This window comes from Chelon labrosus (genome assembly GCF_963514085.1).
Source record: "Chelon labrosus genome assembly, chromosome: 16".
Classification (NCBI taxonomy): Eukaryota; Metazoa; Chordata; class Actinopteri; order Mugiliformes; family Mugilidae; genus Chelon; species Chelon labrosus.
The window spans coordinates 26,881,770-26,901,244 of NC_140349.1; the positions used below are offsets into that span (position 1 = coordinate 26,881,770).

Here is a 19,475-nt window from a genome sequence, read left to right on the forward strand (position 1 = left end):
GTTGGAAGGCACCATTGTTGCGAGCCATCAGTGCTAACCACAGGCCCATATATAGCTTGTGAACTATGTGTGTGTATGTATGTGTGTTCATGTACAGCTATCTTTCTGAGGATCAGTTTGAGTTTTGTACTATCAGAGTGAGGACATTTATGTAAAGTGAGGACATTTGTCCGATCCTCACTTCTTTACAAGGCTGTTTGAGGATTAAGACTTGGTTTTAGGGTAAATATTACACTTAGGTTTTGGTTAAGGGTTAAGCACTTAGTTGAGATGGTTAGGGTTAGAATAAGGGGCTGGGGATTTATTAGGTCAGTGAATCTCCTCATAAAGATAGCGATACAAATGTGTGTGTGTGCGTGTGTGTGTGTGTGTGTGTGATTGAGGGGGTGGTGATGATTCAGAGAGAAGTGAGCTTTCTCACAGGAACAGTCACTTCACTGAAAGCAGAATCACATTTCGGTTGGTCAGTAAGGAAGATTTTCTTTTGCTTTTGTTTTTTCAAACGAGTAAAATTGGATCTTTTAATTTTATTCGCTTGCAGACTGCGTTTCAAATTTATTGTGAAAAAAAAATAGAAATGTCCAGAGTTACCAGTCTATCAAAACTGCGGCAAGAGCGTATGAGGGAGATCAATCTTCGGGTGAGTTTGCATTGCGTTCCTCATTGAGTATAACATTAACATCTGGCTAACTAACATGTGTGTGACTTCACTTGACTGACCCTAACCCTGCTCTTTAAGGCAGGAGTACTGCTCTCTTAGGCCAAGGACACTTATTTTATATGTAGTTAGATTGGTTGCGCATCATTTTTAATCTAGATACATGCTAGAGGATAAGTCTGCATGCATTTGTGAATGTAGGTGGTGTGCATATGTCCTTGTACACAGTGGGCTTGAATACTGGATATACAAGTATAGCAACTGTTGCCATAGAAATGGCTGTGTGTGTGTGTTATAATTACTTTCTTGATTTCCTGTGAGAATGTTATAGGACTCAAAATACGCATTAAGGAGCATATAAAAACGCACACAGAGCAAGATATACAAAAGCTTTTACATAAAAGATGATTTAGAAGGTTTGAGGTATTCGCAAAAATGCATTTGCACGACGCACCCCAAAAATAGGTGGAGAAACTGATTATGTAATCTGCTAAAGTCATATTTTGTAGTGCCTTTGACCCATTAACTGCACACTATTATCATGTCCCAGCCACCAGCCCATCTATGTTGAGTTGTAGTTTAACTGTAGTTTTAACTTGGTAGAATGTCACTTTGCCATGGTGTCAATACACATGCCTACAGCTAGGTGGGCGCTATAATACGCCAATTTACGTTTTGGCTCATATCTCGAAACAAAATTCTTTCTCCCTCTGATTCCTTACATAGCCCTGATTGTAATGGACTAGGCCACGCCGACTTCTGACTGCCATTTTTGTCCCGCCATTTTGAAACACTTGCACCTCAAAGCAAAATCAACTCCTCCTAGCCCGTTCATCCAATTCTCACCAAACTTGGCATGTATCATTTATGGATAAAGATAATGTAAAGTTCTCAAAATAATTTTAGCAGGGTTATTAATTACAAAGTTAATGACTAATTTTTTTTATGGCCAAGCATCACTGAGAGAAAAACACTGAGTGCGTCAAAAGGAAAAGGTAATTTACTAGAATAGCTGCATTTCTCTCAACTGTTCCTCACATCCAATCCAGACACGTGTATTGCTGGGAAGAGCAGTGTTGGAACTGAGGATGTTTGGCCAAGCCATCATCATTATTTGGGGTTTTGGGAGCTCATGATGTTGTCAGAGATTTGTGTGGGCAGACACAAAGAACCGGTTGTGACTGAAGAACACAGTGTAGCAACTACACCTGACATCCCTGAAATGGCATAGTGGGTCCTCACCTAAAACTGCCAATGCAGTTTGATGCATGTATATTTAGTACTGACACCAACAATACATTTTCCAATCCAGAGATAGAGAAACTTCTGATCAGTAAGATATCCGTTGTGTTGATCAAAGTTACAACTCCACTTTTCCTTGTATAAGAGTGATCCTAGTTGGGGGGTTAGGAAAGCAAACAGGAGCACTTGTTAAGCTTAGTGAGAGAGGTTGAACTCTGCTCCCTTGAATCCATCTGTGCTTCACTGAAACCTGACTTGATGAGTAGTCTTCCGGACTAACTTCTCTGATTGCAATGATTGCAATCTACCTTAACAAAGGTTGGTGTACATATGTCACAAAGTTAAAGAGACCTGTAGTACTCACCTATAAACACCATTTATTAATCACAAACTTTTATTTGTGCTATTATTGGTCTGTATTTACAACCCTCCTCTGTATTTAGTTAGTGATGCATTACAACAACTATGGGACCACATAACTAGCATGGAGCAAAAACGTCCATTAAGTGGCATGGTACAAAACACATCCTTTATTGAAAGGGCTGCAGGACATCACCAACCCCAAGAGACCCTTCCTCCACACTATATAAGCCCATGAGCTCTTGTCTTCAAATAGATACGACTAACCAAAACAACCTGGAACTGAACACCCTCAAAACGGAGCAGATGAATGTAGACTTTAAGAGGACTAAATGTTGTGATACATCTTCTAATGCAAATCAGTGATGTTACCTGAGGTCACTGGTAAATGGTAATGGTAAATGGCCTTGCTTTTATATAGCGCTTTTCTACCTATTGGTACTCAAAGCGCTTTACAGTCACAGACACATCTACCCATTTGCTCACACAGGCACTCACACATTCACACACCAGTGCCACGCACTGGGAGCAACTGGGGGTTCAGTGTCTTGCTCAAGGACACTTCGGCATGTGGCACATTCCGGGGATCGAACTACTAACCCTTTGGTTTGTGGACAACCCGCTCTCAGTAGAGCCACGTGTTTCGGGTCTTTCGAACATCAGACACCCTCACTCACGCAACCCAGCTGAGGTTGATCAGGCCTCAGCTTGTGTCCTAGCAGTGCTTGACCACGGATCTGCCCTCTTTATCCAGAGCCACCTAGAGGCTTTCTCTGCCGCCTCTGTGCTGTTATAAATGGCCCTCCTTCTCCTCTTACCTGTGATGCAGAGTGCAATGAAAGCTTTGCAGAGAGATTGTCCTGCTGCCAGTCCTGTGCAGTGTGAAGAAGCCCTAATGTTACTCTAGGTGTTGTTCTTGGCTTCTCCCCAGCTCTGATGAAGTAGGTGGCTTGCTTCATGGGTTTGGACCTGCAGCAGCTGGTGATTGTTCAAAGTCTTGCGTGCATGGACCTGACTACCCAGGGCCCGAGTAGGGAGATTTTTTATTTTTTATTTTTTTTAATTGGGCCCTCCAATTAATTGGTGTCATAATGTATTTCAAATATATTGATAACATCAACTGAGAGAATGAACTTTGTGTCACAGCCCTCCCAACATATTGGACATTCTGGGGGCCCAACCAAAATGGTTTAGTCCGCCCATAGACAGCGGCCGGCAACAAGTACGTCAGTGAGTGCAGATTGAATGACCTGGAGGCTAACTGTCATCATGCCGCCCAAAAAACACAAATTGGGGTACCAGAAAAAGAAAGAGCAGAAAGAAAAAGAAATAGGGCAGAATGAGGGGAACCAACTGTTAACTGTTTTCTTTCCGAAAGGTGAACCGAGTTTACTTGTTGTGTAACTGCATCCAATTAACGGTAACATTGTCGTAGTCCAGAGTCCATGGGCATTTACTGGGCTGTAAATTACGTCCTTACATCTCGTGTAAAGCTTTAGCAAGGCTTTTTTTCTTTTTCTGCAAGCTGAAGAACAATTTTATTGAAAAATGAGATAGTTTATTTGATTTGATTCTCTGTGTACAGTTGGTGGCTCCTGTTCAAGAATAAATGTTTTTAAATCAAAACATGTCATGGATCAAAACGTTAGTACACAAACCAGATGTAACCTAATGTTTATAGGTGTTTGAGCACAAGTAGGCCAAATGCATCAATTCAGGTGGTGAATGAAAGCACCAGTCATCAATATAATCCGAACTGATTTTAGCTTAAAACCCGATTAATGCTTGTTTATTTATAAATAATTATTAAGAGTTAATTTAGACATTAAGAGTGTACATTGCCCAGAATTGGGTGCTGCGCCCCTGCTTGCGTGCAAGGGAGGTGCTGCAACTCCATGAGTCATCAGACCCCAAAGTTTCGGGGGCAGGGGTAGCAGTCAAGACGGTAGGAAGTGGAGTGCAGAGGCTGCTGTGGAACAGGCAGAGTTATGGCTACGCCACGGAGCCTGGTGGGAACAATGGCCAGAAAAAGGACTGGACTAGGAACCATCGCACCTCCCCGTTTTGACAAAACTCGGGGGAAGGAGTGAAGGCAGCTGGTCCAGAACGAGGTGAGGATGGCCGTTGAAGACGAGGGGTCCAGCAGAGCAGTGGTCGAGACAGCAAGGTACTTGGACAAGATGGGAACAAGTTGTGGAAAGAAAGATCACATGGGCTGTCAGAGCAACACCACTTTAAATTCCTAGTTCAAGTTGTCTATGATGTCCTTCCCAGTCCATCCAGTCTGCACTGCTGGGGCTTGGCTGTTACACCATCATGCCCCCTCCTCCAAAAGAAGTGGACACTTGAGCATGTCTTGAGTTGTTCCCCAAAAGCTCTGGGGGAAAACCGGTACTGATGGCAGCACGATCAGGTGCTCAAGACCATCGTAGAGTTCCTCTATGGATTTCAGAGGGAGTGTGAGGGGGCGATGTTGTTCAAGCTCCTTGGCAGTCCTAACCACCTCCTAAGATAGCGCCTGACTCTCCTTTCCAGATCTGAGATGGTGGTGATTGGAAACTCATAGAGGAGCTGTAGTCACAGTATTCTTGGCAGAATCCCATGCTGATAAATCCACGCCTTGAATTTTCCTGGAAGGCCAGACTTGTCGACAACCTTCAGCCATCCCTCCAGCACATCACAGGTGTTCCTGATGGAAGCTGTGTCCCCAAGGCTGCTGTCAAAGAACTTCTCCAGACTCTTGATTGGCTTCTCACAGATGGTTGGTATTGGTGTTCCTGGGATGGAGAAACAGAGCCTGTCTGCCAATCTGCCCGTCTTCAAGATACACAGCAGTAAACATTCTACATAGTAATAGCACAGAATTGTATGACTAGTAGTAGATAGGAAATTAGAGGGCAAGAGCTCTGTGCCAGAGAAAAGAAAGTGGAGGATGCGAGAGGGGAGAGAGAAGAAAGAAGGAGGACATGTGTTTGGTGCATCGTCCCCCAGCAGCCTAGGCCTATAGCAGCATAACTAAGGGATGGTTTAGTCCAGCCCTAACTATAAGCTTGATCAAAAAGGAAAGTCTTAAGCCTGACCTTAAAAATAGAGAGAGTGTCTGCCTCCCGAACCCAAACTGGGAGCTGGTTCCACAGGAGAGGAGCCTGATAGCTGAAAGCTCTACCTCCCATTCTACTTTTTGAAATTCTAGGAACCACAAGTAGGCCTGCACTTTCAGACCGAAGTGATCTGCTGGGATGATATGGTACAATAAGGTCTTTAAGATACGATGGAGCTAGGCCTTTAAGGGCCTTGTATGTAAGGAGGAGGATTTTAAATTCTATTCTAGACTTTAAAGGGAGCCAGTGAAGAGAAGCTAAAACTGGAGTAATATGATCTCTCTTGCTAATTCCTGTCAATGCTCTTGCTGCGGCATTTTGAATCAACTGGAGGCTTTTTAAAGAGCTATTTGGACAGCCAGACAGTAATGAATTACAATAATCCAGTCTGGACGACACAAATGCATGAACTAGTTTTTCAGCATCACTCTGAGACAGGATGTTCCTAATTTTGACGATATTACGCAGGTGAAAGAAGGCAGTCCTGGTCACTTGCTTTATGTGACATTTAAAGGACATATCCTCATCAAATATAACACCAAGGTTTTTTACAGTAGTACTGGAGGCCAAGGTAATGCCATCCAAAGACACCATGTGATTAGATAATGAATCTCTGAGATGCTTAGGACCGAATACAATAACTTCTGTTTTGTCTGAGTTTAAGAGTAGGAAATTACAGGTCATCCAAGCCTTTATGTCTTTAAGGCATGCTTGGAGTTTAACCAACTGATTAGTTTCATCTGGTTTCATAGATAAATATAGCTGGGTGTCGTCTGCATAGCAATGAAAGTTTATGCCATGTTTTCTAATAATCTTGCGTAATGGCAACATGTATAACGTGAAGAGTATTGGTCCTAGCACAGAACCCTGAGGAACTCCATAACTTACTTTTGTATAAGTAGAGGAATCATTATTGACATGAACAAACTGGAATCTGTCAGATAGATAGGATTCAAACCAGTCTAATGCAGTTCCTTTAATCTTGACCTCACTTTCAAGTCTCTGTAGTAAAATATTATGATCAATAGTGTCAAATGCAGCACAAAGATCTAGCAGAACAAGTATAGAGACAAGTCCACTGTCTGAAGCCATGAGGAGATCATTGGTAACTTTAACCAAAGCTGTTTCTGTACTATGATGAACTCTAAAACCTGACTGAAACTCTTCAAACAGACCATTCTTGTTTAAGTGGTCACACAACTGATTAGCAACAACTTTTTCTAGAATTTTGGAAATAAAAGGAAGGTTGGAGATTGGTCTATAGTTGGCTAAAACATCTGGATCTAGAGTGGCTTTCTTGAGTAAGGGCTTAATTACAGCAATCTTAAAAGACTGAGGCACATATCCTGTTAATAAAGATAAATTTATCTGGTTCAATATGGAGATGTTAATTAATGGAAAAACTTCTTTGAGCAATTTAGTTGGGATTGGATCTAGAAGACAGGTTGATGGTTTAGATGCTGTAATTGTTGAAGAGAGCTCAAGAAGATCTACTGGGGAGAAGGATTCCAGATATTGATAAGGTCTTACAAAAGTTTCTAATGTCGCTGTACTTACATCTTTAACAGCTGTTGGAAGGATGCCTTGAATATTTTCTCTAATGCCGACAATTTTATTAGTAAAGAAGCTCATGAAGTCATTACTACTGAGGGCTAAAGGAATAGATGGCTCAACAGAGCTGTGGCTCTTTGTCAGCCTGGCTACAGTGCTGAAAAGAAATCTGGGGTTGTTCTTGTTTTCTTCTATTAATGATGAATAATATGCTGTTCTAATACTACTGAGAGCTTTTTTATAAGTTGTTAAACTATCTTTCCAGGCTATGCGAGCTTCTTCAGAATTAGTGGAATGCCAAATTCTTTCTAGCTTTCGGACTGCCTGCTTTAAACTGCGCAACTGTGAATTATACCATGGAGCTAGCCTCCTCCTATTTATGACCTTCTTTTTCAGAGGAGCAACTAAGTTTAAAGTTGAACTAAGCGATGCTGCAGTGCCATCGACAAAATAATCTATTAGTGCAGGGGTTAAATTGTGGTTGCTGTCGTCCACAACATTGGTACATGGCACTGAGGTAAATAAAGAAGGAATTAATTCTTTATATCTAGTTACAGCATTGTCAGACAAACATCTACTGTAATGAAATGTCTTTTCAGTTCCTGTGTAATCCATTATTGCAAATTCAAAGGTTATGAGAAAATGATCAGACAAAAGAGGGTTATGAGTAAATACTGTTAAACCTTCAGTTTCAATGCCATATGTTAGGACAAGATCTAAGGTGTGATTGAAACTGTGAGTTGATCCGTTTACATTCTGAGAAAAGCCAATTGAATCTAATAATGATGTAAATGAGGAGCTAAGGCTGTCACTGACAACATCAACATGGATGTTAAAGTCACCTACTATAATGACTTTATCTGTTCTAAGAACTAAATCACATAAAAACTCAGAGAATTCAGCTAAAAACTCAGAATAAGGAGCAGGTGGGCGATACACCACAACAAAAAGAATTGGTTTTTGTATTTTCTGGTCTGGATGGGGAAGACTAAGAGTAAGACTTTCAAATGAATTAAAGCTCTCCTTAGGTCTAGGATTAATAGATAAATCAGAGTGGAAGATTGCTGCCACTCCTCCTCCTCTACCTGTGCTTCTAGGAATATGATAATTACTATGACTGGGTGGAGTAGACTCATTTAAACTAACATATTCATCATCCTGTAGCCACGTTTCAGTCAAACTAAATAGATCAATCTGATGATCAGTTATCAGATCATTCACTAAAAGAGATTTAGATGAGAGAGATCTGACATTTAAAAGACCACATTTAATTTTCCTATTCTTCTGTTCTACCAATGAACTTGTACTGATTTGTATCAGGTTCCTATGAGAAACTCCTCTGTTGTTATTTTTTGGTTTAAATAATCTGGGAGCAAACAGAACATCTATAGAGTTTATAGAGTTTAGGGTGTGAGACAGTCCTAGAGAAGCGGCAGAGAAGTGTGTAAGACTACAACTCCGCCTCCTGGTCTGAACTCTGGGTTGTCATGGTTTCGGGGGGTTAATAAAATCGGCCATATTCCTAGAGATGAGAGCAGCACCCGCTAAAGTTGGGTGGATGCCATCTCGCCTAATCAGACCAGGCTTTCCCCAGAAAGTGTGCCAATTGTCAATGAAGGCCACGTTGTTTGCTGGACACCACCTAGATAACCATCGATGGAATGACGACGTGCGACTAAACATGTCATCATTGGTCAGGTTGGGCAGGGGACCAGAGAAAACTACGGAGTCCGACATAGTTTTTCCAGCCCTGCCAGGATCCATCTGCCTCCAGGCACTGAAATGGTGGTCAGTGTCAGGTCATCCATGAAGGCACGGACTGGCAGTTGGTGGATCCGAGACTTGGACTTGGGACCTCTGCGAGTTCACCAACATGTTCAGTGTCAGAGCAAATAGGATCATTGAGACGGTACAGCCTCCAATCTGTGTTACTCTAATGTTGCTGAACCTGCAGAGACTCTCAGGCTGAAATAGCTGTAGTAGTCCAGGATAAGATCTCTTACAGCAGCAGGAACATGGTGCCTCTCCAGTGTCTCGAGGACCAGCTTGTGGGGCATTGAGCCGTAGGCATTGGCCAGGTCTACCCACAGCACCACTAGATCACCCCTGTTCTCCCTTGACTTTTAGCAACTTGATTCAATCAGTGGATAAACCTACACACCATCTCGGGCACACATTGGATCTCATCATTTCTTTTGGGCTTTCAATTTCCTATAAAGAGATCTCCGAGACTGCCATCTCAGATCATTTCCTTTTTTCATTTTCCATTTTCAAACTCAAAATGGAGCAGATGAATGTAGACTTTAAGAGGAGTCCCCATTATTGCTCTACATCACCATATCTAACAACTGCTTTGTCTGCAGTGGCAAGATTCAGGTTTCTGGAACTTAAAATCTCCCATGTCACATAACTTAAAATGGATACCCAACATAGAGTCTATCATCAAGAGCCTTTTTAACATTTTTGATCCAGAAGAAGATGTATTTCCTGCATATAGCTCTGGAAGCTCAACCTTCCTTGGGCTGCAGTTGATCCAGTTTCTTCTCTGTAGATCCATCACTGTCTGGTTTGGATCAGCCAACAAACAGGACAGGAACGTACTGCAATGGACTGTCAGAACTGCAAAAGAAATCAAAAGTCCCAGTCTGCCCTCCATAAATTTGAAATGAATTGAACTGCTCCCTGAAGAAGGCACATTTTCTTTGCCACAACTGGCGCAGTGCTTGCTTTGTTGTTTTCATTGCATTCATATTATTATTATGCCATTAGTGTTATGTAAATAATATCTAACTGAATTAAATATAACACTTTTTTTTGCAGAAGAAAGTTGCTTTTTAAATCTTTCATTAGGCTTCATCCGGATTTTTTGTTTTTCTGCTGAGTTCATTTTCTTTCTAAGATTGTCAGCATTTCCTTTTCACACTGACTTTATAGATCTTCATTCCTTTGTTCCTTTAGTGTGATATCTTTAGCAACCACAAATACTTTGTCATTAGCTTGAATGTTATGTAATAAAAGCTTGCAAAGTCAAGTTTTACAGGTTGATTAATTAACATTTTCCATATCCAGCACTGTTCCTGCACTTTTTATAGATGTAAAGTATTGGAATTCAATTTATTTTAGACCAGTTTTCCATCGTCAAAGTTACTGATCCATAATGGCCTTCTGTATGTATACCATGCATCTGACCATGCGTTCCTTTTTCATTTAAGCTATACTGTATGTTATGAAATTATGTATACAACATCATTACTGAACTGTTATATTCACAGTGACAAATCTAGTTAAGATTGGTTTACTGGGGTCTATGATGCACTTCCTAAGAAAAATCTAGTATTCAACCATAGCTGCGATGTGAAAATCCTGTAGCAGTCTGTCTACTCTCACTTCTGCTTTTATAGCTGTGTTCCTTCATGTGATCATAATAGGTTCTTCTTTTGAGAAGAAAAACAGCCAAAACATATGACACAAAGTCGGTAAAAGTTAACTGCTTTGTCATAACTCCCAAATCGCTTGCAAAATGAACAAACAATACATTCAGCTATCAAATGCTTATGTCTTACAAGGTACCAAATAAACATTGACGTGATAAACTCAAAATACTGCATCAGAAGTGTTCATGTACAGTATGTTTTGGCTTCATGAGCCCATGTCATACTGTATATCCAGATGCACACAAGTTTGTGGAAATAGATTTCGTCTGTCCCAAAAATAACATTTATACATGTATAAGCAACACAAATTTATTTATGCATTATATCGCAAAACTTAATTTCTCCTAATTACATTGAGAATCATTTCTCAGATGGCAATACCTTTTACAATTAAATATCACTGTGCAACCTGCCTCTGATATCGACCAGACACTAGGGAACCCCGTCCATATTGGTGGCAGACCATGCAGTGCTGCAAAAAACCCCTAGCATTGCAAATCCACCCATTCATCTGCGTGGATCACTGTTAGATATAAAAGAGTTATGGGAGGGAAATAACAGAAAGAAATGTTAGAGCCAGTTAGAGCTAGCCTCGGCCACACATTGAAAACTACTGATACACGAAAGGCCGTACTCCTCCTATTGTACTCGGGTGGAGCCCAGATAGAATAAAACCTGTGTGTACACTTAGTTGGGGGCTTCTCTTCTCCTACCCTTAAGGTGGTTAAGCTGAAGTCTCAGTGCTGACTCTGTACCTATTATCTGCGTGCCGAATAAACTGTTGATTGGAGAGAAGTTGTCGGGTGGGCTATTCATAGTCAGACTAACCTTTCCAATAGGTATAAAGAACCTGGGCTGAAGGAGAGGGAAATATTCCTCCTTCGACAATTTGGGGGCTCGTCCGGGCATACCTGGAAAGGAATAGTTACACTGGAGGAACGTCTCTTACAGCCAGTGGCCGCAACTAAATAATAGGTAAGCAGAAAACCTTTTAAACCAATTTCTGCATGTCTTTCGAGACATTTTATGGCTGTGAGAGTATGATCCAACAGTAGTGTTGTTTTTATAGAACTAAAAACGCAGAGAATTTGTACAGATTAGAGAAAAAAAGAAGCCCGAAAGGGAGACCCAGCCTAGGAGTTTGGGTTATAAGTTCCCTCACTTGAGGATCCAAGTGTAAAAGAAACAGCTCCATAGAGAGTTCGGGTAATAGTTCCCTCGTTTGGGGAAGGTGAAAAAGAGACATCTCTGAAAGCCTGTAGACAGTTGGGGTTTAAAGGTCCCTCAGTCAAACGTTTAGACTCCTAAGAGTCTGGAAGTTTGATTGTAAAAATTCTACTCTGTGGCCACGAGGTGGGTTTAGAGGTCCCTCACCCAAATACTTAAGCCCAAGTTATGCTTCCGCGTTGACACAGCGCGAGGGTGCGTACGGACCTATTACGGACCTATTACGTCCTTGCGGACCCCCGTGCGTCCTACGCAAGGGCCAGACGTGCACCTCCCAAAAATCCTCGACGCGCGTCGAGGCGACGCAACAGCAACGCAGCAGCAACGCAGCAGCAACGCAGCGGCATTGGCTGTGATTGGTCCGCTAACTACATCCGCTGGAGACCGCTTTTCCGGTTTCCACTCATAAACATCATTGTCTCCTTTGTCGTGCCCTAATTTGCAATAGAAGTATTTCTTCCTCTGCTTGAATAATTTGGAGCTCCAACGCCAGTCTCTCTGTCTCGGTGTCCATCGTTCACTGTGACTACGACAAAAGCCGGAAGGTAAACAACTATACGAGGCGAGATACGTCACAAGAGTCTCGGTCGGTCGGTCACAAAAAATCATAGCGCCCTCTACCGGTGTGGCATGCATTTCGACACGTAAACCCCACGCAGAACCATCACGGTCTCACGACTGCGTCCAAGCAACTGCGTGGCCATTGCGTGACCATTGCGTGATCACTACGCGGAAGCATAATCAAGCCTTTAGGCTCTAAATTGCCTGGGTGTTGGGGTGTAAAAGAGCCCCTCTGTGGAGTGTGTTGTATAAGAGAAGAAGTGACTAATAGGGATAGAAATAAAGAAGTTTTACGGTACCAGGGAAAGATAAAAGAAGTTACGGGGATAGTAAAATAAGTATATCAGTGTCTAACACAAGTTCACTGTCTGTTGAAGTAGGCTGCTCAAAGGGTCTGAATTAGTTCTGGTGTCGGGACCGAATCCTTAGGTGATCGGTCTTTGGGGCTGAGTACTTTGGACATAGCGTGCCGCATTTCTCAGCTGACCAGATCGTGTGAATGAGAACACAGGATGTGTGAGTCAGAACCATTAGAACCAGGGTCATTAGGAGCCTATTTAAAGGAAGGGAAAGTATTAGTATTTTTGCTTCTTTTTTCAGTCAGAGTTGTGCTCAAATTGCCATTTCATCCACATCCTTCATCTGTGTTTGCAAAAGGGATGTTGTCTTCCAGAACTCTGATTTCTGTCAGGATGATGACATAATTTTCCAAAACTGATGAGCTGATGACTTGGTCAGAGCAAAACTCTAGCTCTTGTCGAGTGTTGAAAAGTGGTGAATGGAAAGAAAAGAGGTGAACCTCATGGATGGACAGGGCTCATTGATGCACATGAGTATCCAGCAGATGAACTACTGTAGCTCAGATTGCTGAAAAATGGAACTGAATTTCTGACAGAAAAGTGTGAACACAGAGCATTGCTGTTGCATATGGGGATGCATAGCCATGGACGTGAATGTCCATGCTGACCCCTGTCCACTGCCCTCCACACCTCACTCATTACCTACTATTAGTGAGCACATGCCATCAGTACCCAGCATCTCTAGTTTTACTTGGTATATTATATCTGATAGGATATGTAACATTTACAGATATACAAAAAATGTTTTATTTCTGTTTCCTTTTCAGAATAAAGACAGAGAACGTATGAGGGAGCAAGAGAAAGTAGCAAGGGACAGGGAAGCATGTTACAGAAATGGTCACCTCTTCGCTTCACTTGCTGTGTCAGGAACTACACTCTGTTCAGCATGCAACAAGAGTATTACAGCAATGGAAGCCCTCAGCTGCCCAAGTAAGTAACACATCCACAAATGTAAATAAAATTGAAATTGAATTACATACACAATGAGAGGTGGGTTGAGGGCTGAGTACCAACACATTCCAACAATTCTTTCTTGTTGGAACCTTATGATGAACTGATATGATGAACATATACTGCTGACAAGCTCAACCAGCTAACCCCTCAAGCAGAACTCGGCGCAGACTGCCCATTCTACAGGCATGCTGTATAGTTAGAAGACGTTTGGAAGAATGAGAGATGCAACACAAGTAAGCTGCATTTGGGGGTTTCCAAACCATGGAGTTAAGAGTTTTTGAAACATCATTGTTTTCCAAAGCAGTCAAGCTCAAACTGAGAGGTTAGCACTGGGGAGAACACAAACAGGTCGGAGGAACCACCCTCCAACATGCCCAGCACTACAGCCAAAGCTTGTGGAGGCCGTCTGATGACAGGCAGTCGAGGAACGACATCTGTGACCTGGTACTCCAGAGAAGAGTAACCCGCTCACCCCCCACACCCCTTAGGGCAGCGATCATCAAGTACATTTGTCCAAGGGCCAGAATTTTTCTCGGCAGACAACGTAAATAAAATATATCTTAAGTAATATATCATTTGATATATTATTCCAACTTTGTTATTTTTTTAGCTTTTGTCGGTGTTAACAGACAAAGGGGGGGTTGCAATATTTTAGGCTTCGTATTTGTGAGGCTCTCAACCAGTCCATAACTTGCAACACTGCATTATTTGGCTTGTCAAAACAGTTGTTGACACCTCAAGAGTATGACACACTGAAGACATTGGCCATGTATGTATGGCACGCATGAGAGGAACCGACTATTAAACCACGGGGTCTGTGCAGGTGTGTGTGCAGAAGAGTTGAGCTGGCTTTGAATAATGGTTTCAAAGAGCTAAATACATTCAAAACTGGCTATTATTTCCTTTTCCAAACACAAGCTGATTATCTCTCAGCTGAGAACCGTTGTTGGAATAAATCTAGGTTAAACTCCTGCAACTGGTTTTGCTACACAGTGTGACACAGTATGTGAAAAGTACATTTTCCCTAAAGTGTTAAAAAAAATGCAAACTGAATGAAGACAGGGGCAGCACAGTGGCGAGGTGGTTAGCACTGATGCTTCACAGCGAGAAGGCCCCAGGTTTGAATCCATGAGCCGACTGGTTCTCTCCGGGTACTCCGGCTTCCTCCCACCATCCAAAGGCATGCTCATCTATCTATAAATCAAGAAGCGTCTGTGTGTCTGTCTGTGGCACGCATATCTCGCGAACCGTTGGCCCGATTGATTTGAAACTGGGCAGGTGTCTTGCTACGGGCACGAAGATGTGCACTGCTAAGTTTGACGTTGTTTGGATAAGAAATGTAAAATATATCGGTAAAATAGGTTTTCTCCGCTCTAATATTTCCACTACTCCGGTTGCCATGGCATCAAAAACAGCCACTTTCAGAAATTCACCAAAAACGGAGAGGAAGAGGCGGAGCATGCGCACAAATCTTGAGCACTGTTTACAAATCGGCTTTAGAAGAAACCAAACTCAAGGAGAAATGATATTTTGCCCTGGTAACCCTAATAGGCTCAATATCTTCTCCGGCAGGAAAACTAGCATGTAGTCCGCCATCTATCTATAAATCAAGAAGCGTCTGTGTGTGTGTGTGTGTGTCTGTCTGTGGCACGCATATCTCGCGAACCGTTGGCCCGATTGATTTGAAACTGGGCAGGTGTCTCGCTACAGGCACGAAGATGTGCATTGCTAAGTTTGACGTTGTTTGGATAAGAAATGTAAAATATATCGGTAAAATAGGTTTTCTCCGCTCTAATATTTCCACTAATCCTCATACACAGCACCTGTAGGCTCCCACTATAGGAATACATACTTCCGACGGGCACTGCACTAGTTAGGTTAACTGGTGATTCTAAATTGACCGTAGGTGTGCATGTGAGTGTGAATGGTTGTCTGCCTCTTGCCCGATGACAGCTGGGATAGGCTCCAGCCATGATGTTGATGGATCAGACATCGAGAGTCCACAATAAGCACTTTTGTAATCCTTCTGGGGGACAAATCAATTTATCTCTATATCCTGTAAAAATTTATAAATTATATGCAATGGCCTATTAAATTACATACAACAACGGAGACTTCTGCAATTAGATAATAACATTAGTCAATCATATGCCTAAAACTTTGTAAAAAGAAATGCATTCTAAAATGAAAGTCCTGCACTTAAACCTCTTCATGACTGTAATAAAGTTTAGTATATGTTGGAACAGTGTTGGAAAAGCGTAGCAGTTCAACTGTATAATCACTTTGGAGGATGTAGCGTGTGGTGCTGTTAAACTGTTTTAATTAAACAACAAGGGTGTCTGTTATTTAGTCTACCCTAACTGAAACTGGGTGGTCAAAATAATAGAAACACGTGTCAGTACAACACAGTAAACCTTGGGTTTTTTCCCCACACAATGGCGCACAATTGCAGCATCTCAATAACAACCGTTAATATAACAGAGAAGAGCATGGTAAGTGCAAGCGTGGAACATCAGCAAACAGATATTAATAATAAATAAAAGCGACAGTTGCTTTTATTTTTGTTACATCAAGCCAGTGAACTAAAGTAAAACCAAGAAAATCACATCACTGAAATACTCATGTTAGGTGAATGGCAGAAGTTTTACCCTCCGACACTATTTTTTTTAACTTCAGGATGGACAGCTGTCAGACTATTAAACCAGTCTTCCAAATATGGTTTAACACTGGTTCTATGGGACCATTATTGTAGCAAAACTATCTACAAATGTGTATTTCAATCCGTGTATGTGTAACTAGATTTGCCCCATAAGGTTCCTCTCATTCGTATTGTTACTTTTGGAGAAAGCAGCTTTACATGTGTGTGTTGATCCGAACATGGTGAGTACATACACGGTCAATGTCTTCAGTGTGTCATACTCTTGGGGACGGGTAATACGAATCTGTTAACACTGGCAAAAGGCTAAAAAATATAACATACAGTTGGAAGGAAAATGTCGTGTGATAGACTGACGACCTGTCCAGCCTGTTAAAAGGGAATTTTTCCATCGTGCCTTCGTGCTTGTTCTCAGCGTTTCAGACCAGGTTTTATAGAGTCTTGAGACAATTTGTATTGTATTGTATAGATGAATCATACTCATTTTGTTTGCAAAAGTCAGTTGGTCCTTTGGAAGTTGTTTCAAGTCAGTTTCAAGTGAAATGCCTTAGAGTAATGACTGGTTATGTGCACATACCCAGTTCACATATTGGGCTGAAGTTATCAGTTGTTTTGGGCAAACTGAACAGAGTACAATTTAATTATTTAATTTTACCATTGTGTCTATATTTTTCCAGCATGCAATGTTACTATCCACAACCGATGTCGAGACACTTTACCAAACTGCGCCAAAATGAAACAGAGGGTAAGATACAGTTTACACCAAAAATCATAATTTGTCCTACTATTGAAAAGTGTTATTAATTAGTTCAGGACTTCTTTCGTGGTGTATTATTTTGACTTAGCATATATATTTAGAAAGATCAGTTCAGTTACATCATTATATATTAAACCTTTTCAAACCTTTTGCATTTCACATTTTACACAAAGCAGTGTGGAGTCAGTATAACATGTAATGGCTTTAAAGTGGTGTCTCAGCCACTTGCTCATCTTTGATAATAATTTTAATGAAATTCCTAATTCAGGGCCATATGTATTCGATGGTGATATATGTATAAAGATATATGTGATAATTCTGAAACTCTTCAGCTGAGTCTTGAAAAAGTTCCGCATTGCCTAGTAATACTTAGACCCACTGGTGTAGTCCAGGGTATACGCAGGTATACGGCGTATTCCTACTTATTTTTCAGTCAGCATTGCGTATACCCACTTCTAAATCCCCCCTGATGCGGCTAGTACTGGCTGCCAGGGCCTTCTCTGATTACACTGGTTAACTTTAGGCACGAGGACTAATGAGACAATCAGAGGCAGAGTAGGGCGGGGGATGCGCTGATCACCTCTGGAACCTGATTGGACACCTCAGGTGCCAGATTGACAGGTCACTGCACGTCCCGTTGAAAGATGCACGATGCAAATGAATGGAATGTGAATGAGAAACGCAGCGTCTTCCAAGTAATTTTGAGGTAAGTTTTAAGGTGATTTCCAAACGAGTCATTGTTTTAAACTACTCACAATATGATTTGTTGCCAATAGTTACACTGTGCGAGTAGGCTAAAGTTATGAAAGGCTAACGTTACGTTAGCCTGAAGCTATGTCGCACTTTATTGGGATAATGTGGTGATACTGCTGTGAGTCTTCATACTAGACTGTAACGTTAGATGAAACTGTAATAAATGCCCAGAGATTACATCAATGTCCAGAAAGCTTGTTTGTTATTGTAAAGGTCTAAAAGTATAACATTAGCCAAGTGACTTCACCTGACTAACTAACCTACATCTAAGTTTAAGTTTATAGTAGCTAGGCTGGTAGTTGATTTTAAAGTAAGTTAAAGCACAAGAATGAAGACAAATAGTTTAAGATTCGACCTAACATAATACTGAGGTCTAACCAGTCTGTCTTATTTTGTGTAGGGACAGATAACAATGAAAAGGAAAGGGAAATATTTCAGACTTGTAAAAGAAGCACAAGTCAGACCCAGATCAGGCCCAGACGGACCCCAGCCATGAAAACAGCAGCCCTGGCATCTGCCAACCAGGAGAAACCCAGTACTGGATGGAGACAGTATGTCACTGTTGATGTGTAAATGCATATATTTTTGTAAACTGTTAACATATTGTTTTGTTGAATGATTTAAAATAATGTGTTCAAACCAAAGCATTCATCCAAAAAATGATATCCAGTATTTGTAATGATATTTATAGACTGTATATCTAACGAAGTATGCTAGAATAATGTTCAGCTACTGAAACCAAATAGTTTGCTTCAATTTTACGACAGTACACTTTTGAGTTTATCTGATTGGTTTTGATGTGTGGAAGGGAATGATTGTTGTATTTGATTTAAGGTAAAATATGAACAAGGATGCATTGTCAACTTCAGATTTTAAGTATTTTATTTAAATAAATGTTAAAAAAATCCCTGAAACACCATGTTTGCCTTGTACGTACAATACGTACAAACTGCTCCTGATCAAGTCATGATCATTTTGTAATAGTGAGCAAATACTACTGACAGATTTCTGGGTAAACTAAACTACATGTTTCTAAAACAGTGCATTTTTCTGGACTTCTTAAAAAAGGGTGTGACGGCCGCCTGTTGCTGTAGGGCCTGTTCTGTGTTTTCCACAGGTACCTTAGTGGGCGAGTCTCAATTTGGTTAATCAGGAGCACCTGGCCAGTCTTCCTGATCCTTTAAGATCTGGCAGTCACAGCCCTCACTCCCTCTCTGCCTCTCGACCTCGATCCCTCCATCATCACATTTTTGTTCTGTTGGCTTCGACCTAGTTACTTTGTGTTACAGACATACTGATACTCCCACTCAAATTACATTTCTTTCTTATGGGTTGGTTGTTGACTTTATTTAGATAAAGTGGTTAACTTTTACACTTAATCTGTATCTGTCCTTTTTTTGCCATGGCTTACGAGCCAGGTCATGACAAAGGGCAAAATTGAGAGTATACCCACTTCTCCAGGGACCACTACACCACTGTCCATAACTCACTTTTGTATAAGCAGAAGAATCATTGTTGACATGGACAAACTGGAATTTGTCAGACAGATAGGATTAGATGTAAGCACAGGTAAGGGCTACCTGCTTGGCGTTTCTGCCTGACGCACCTCTGACGGTGCCAGTAGGGTAGCTGCAGGATCTTCAGCTGGGAGCCACCCTTCATCGATGTTTCGCTCCATTAATCCCAGCACATCTCACGGTGGTGGAGCCGTGGTAGGGACGTCTCCCCACCGCCCCCTGCAGCTACCCCTAGGATCCTTGCTTTCCCCACAACGTGTCCTTTCTTCTCAGCCACAGCCAGAAGCTTGCTTTTTCTGCCTCTTCAGCCAAGTCTTTGGATGCCTTCTTCAGCCTTGGCCCGGT

General features: G+C 41.5%; 1 protein-coding gene across 1 annotated transcript in view; it reads left to right on the top strand.

The window, feature by feature from the left end:
* Positions 1-477: 477 nt before the first annotated feature.
* Positions 478-19,475, top strand: part of LOC311501643 (rho guanine nucleotide exchange factor 2-like) — a 77,446-nt gene continuing 58,448 nt past the window's right edge. The window contains exons 1-3 of the mRNA XM_084563596.1: positions 478-640; positions 13,261-13,423; positions 16,781-16,848. Coding sequence (XP_084419722.1) covers positions 578-640; positions 13,261-13,423; positions 16,781-16,848 — 294 coding nt within the window. The 5' untranslated portion in view covers positions 478-577. The remainder of the gene's footprint in view (positions 641-13,260; positions 13,424-16,780; positions 16,849-19,475) is intronic.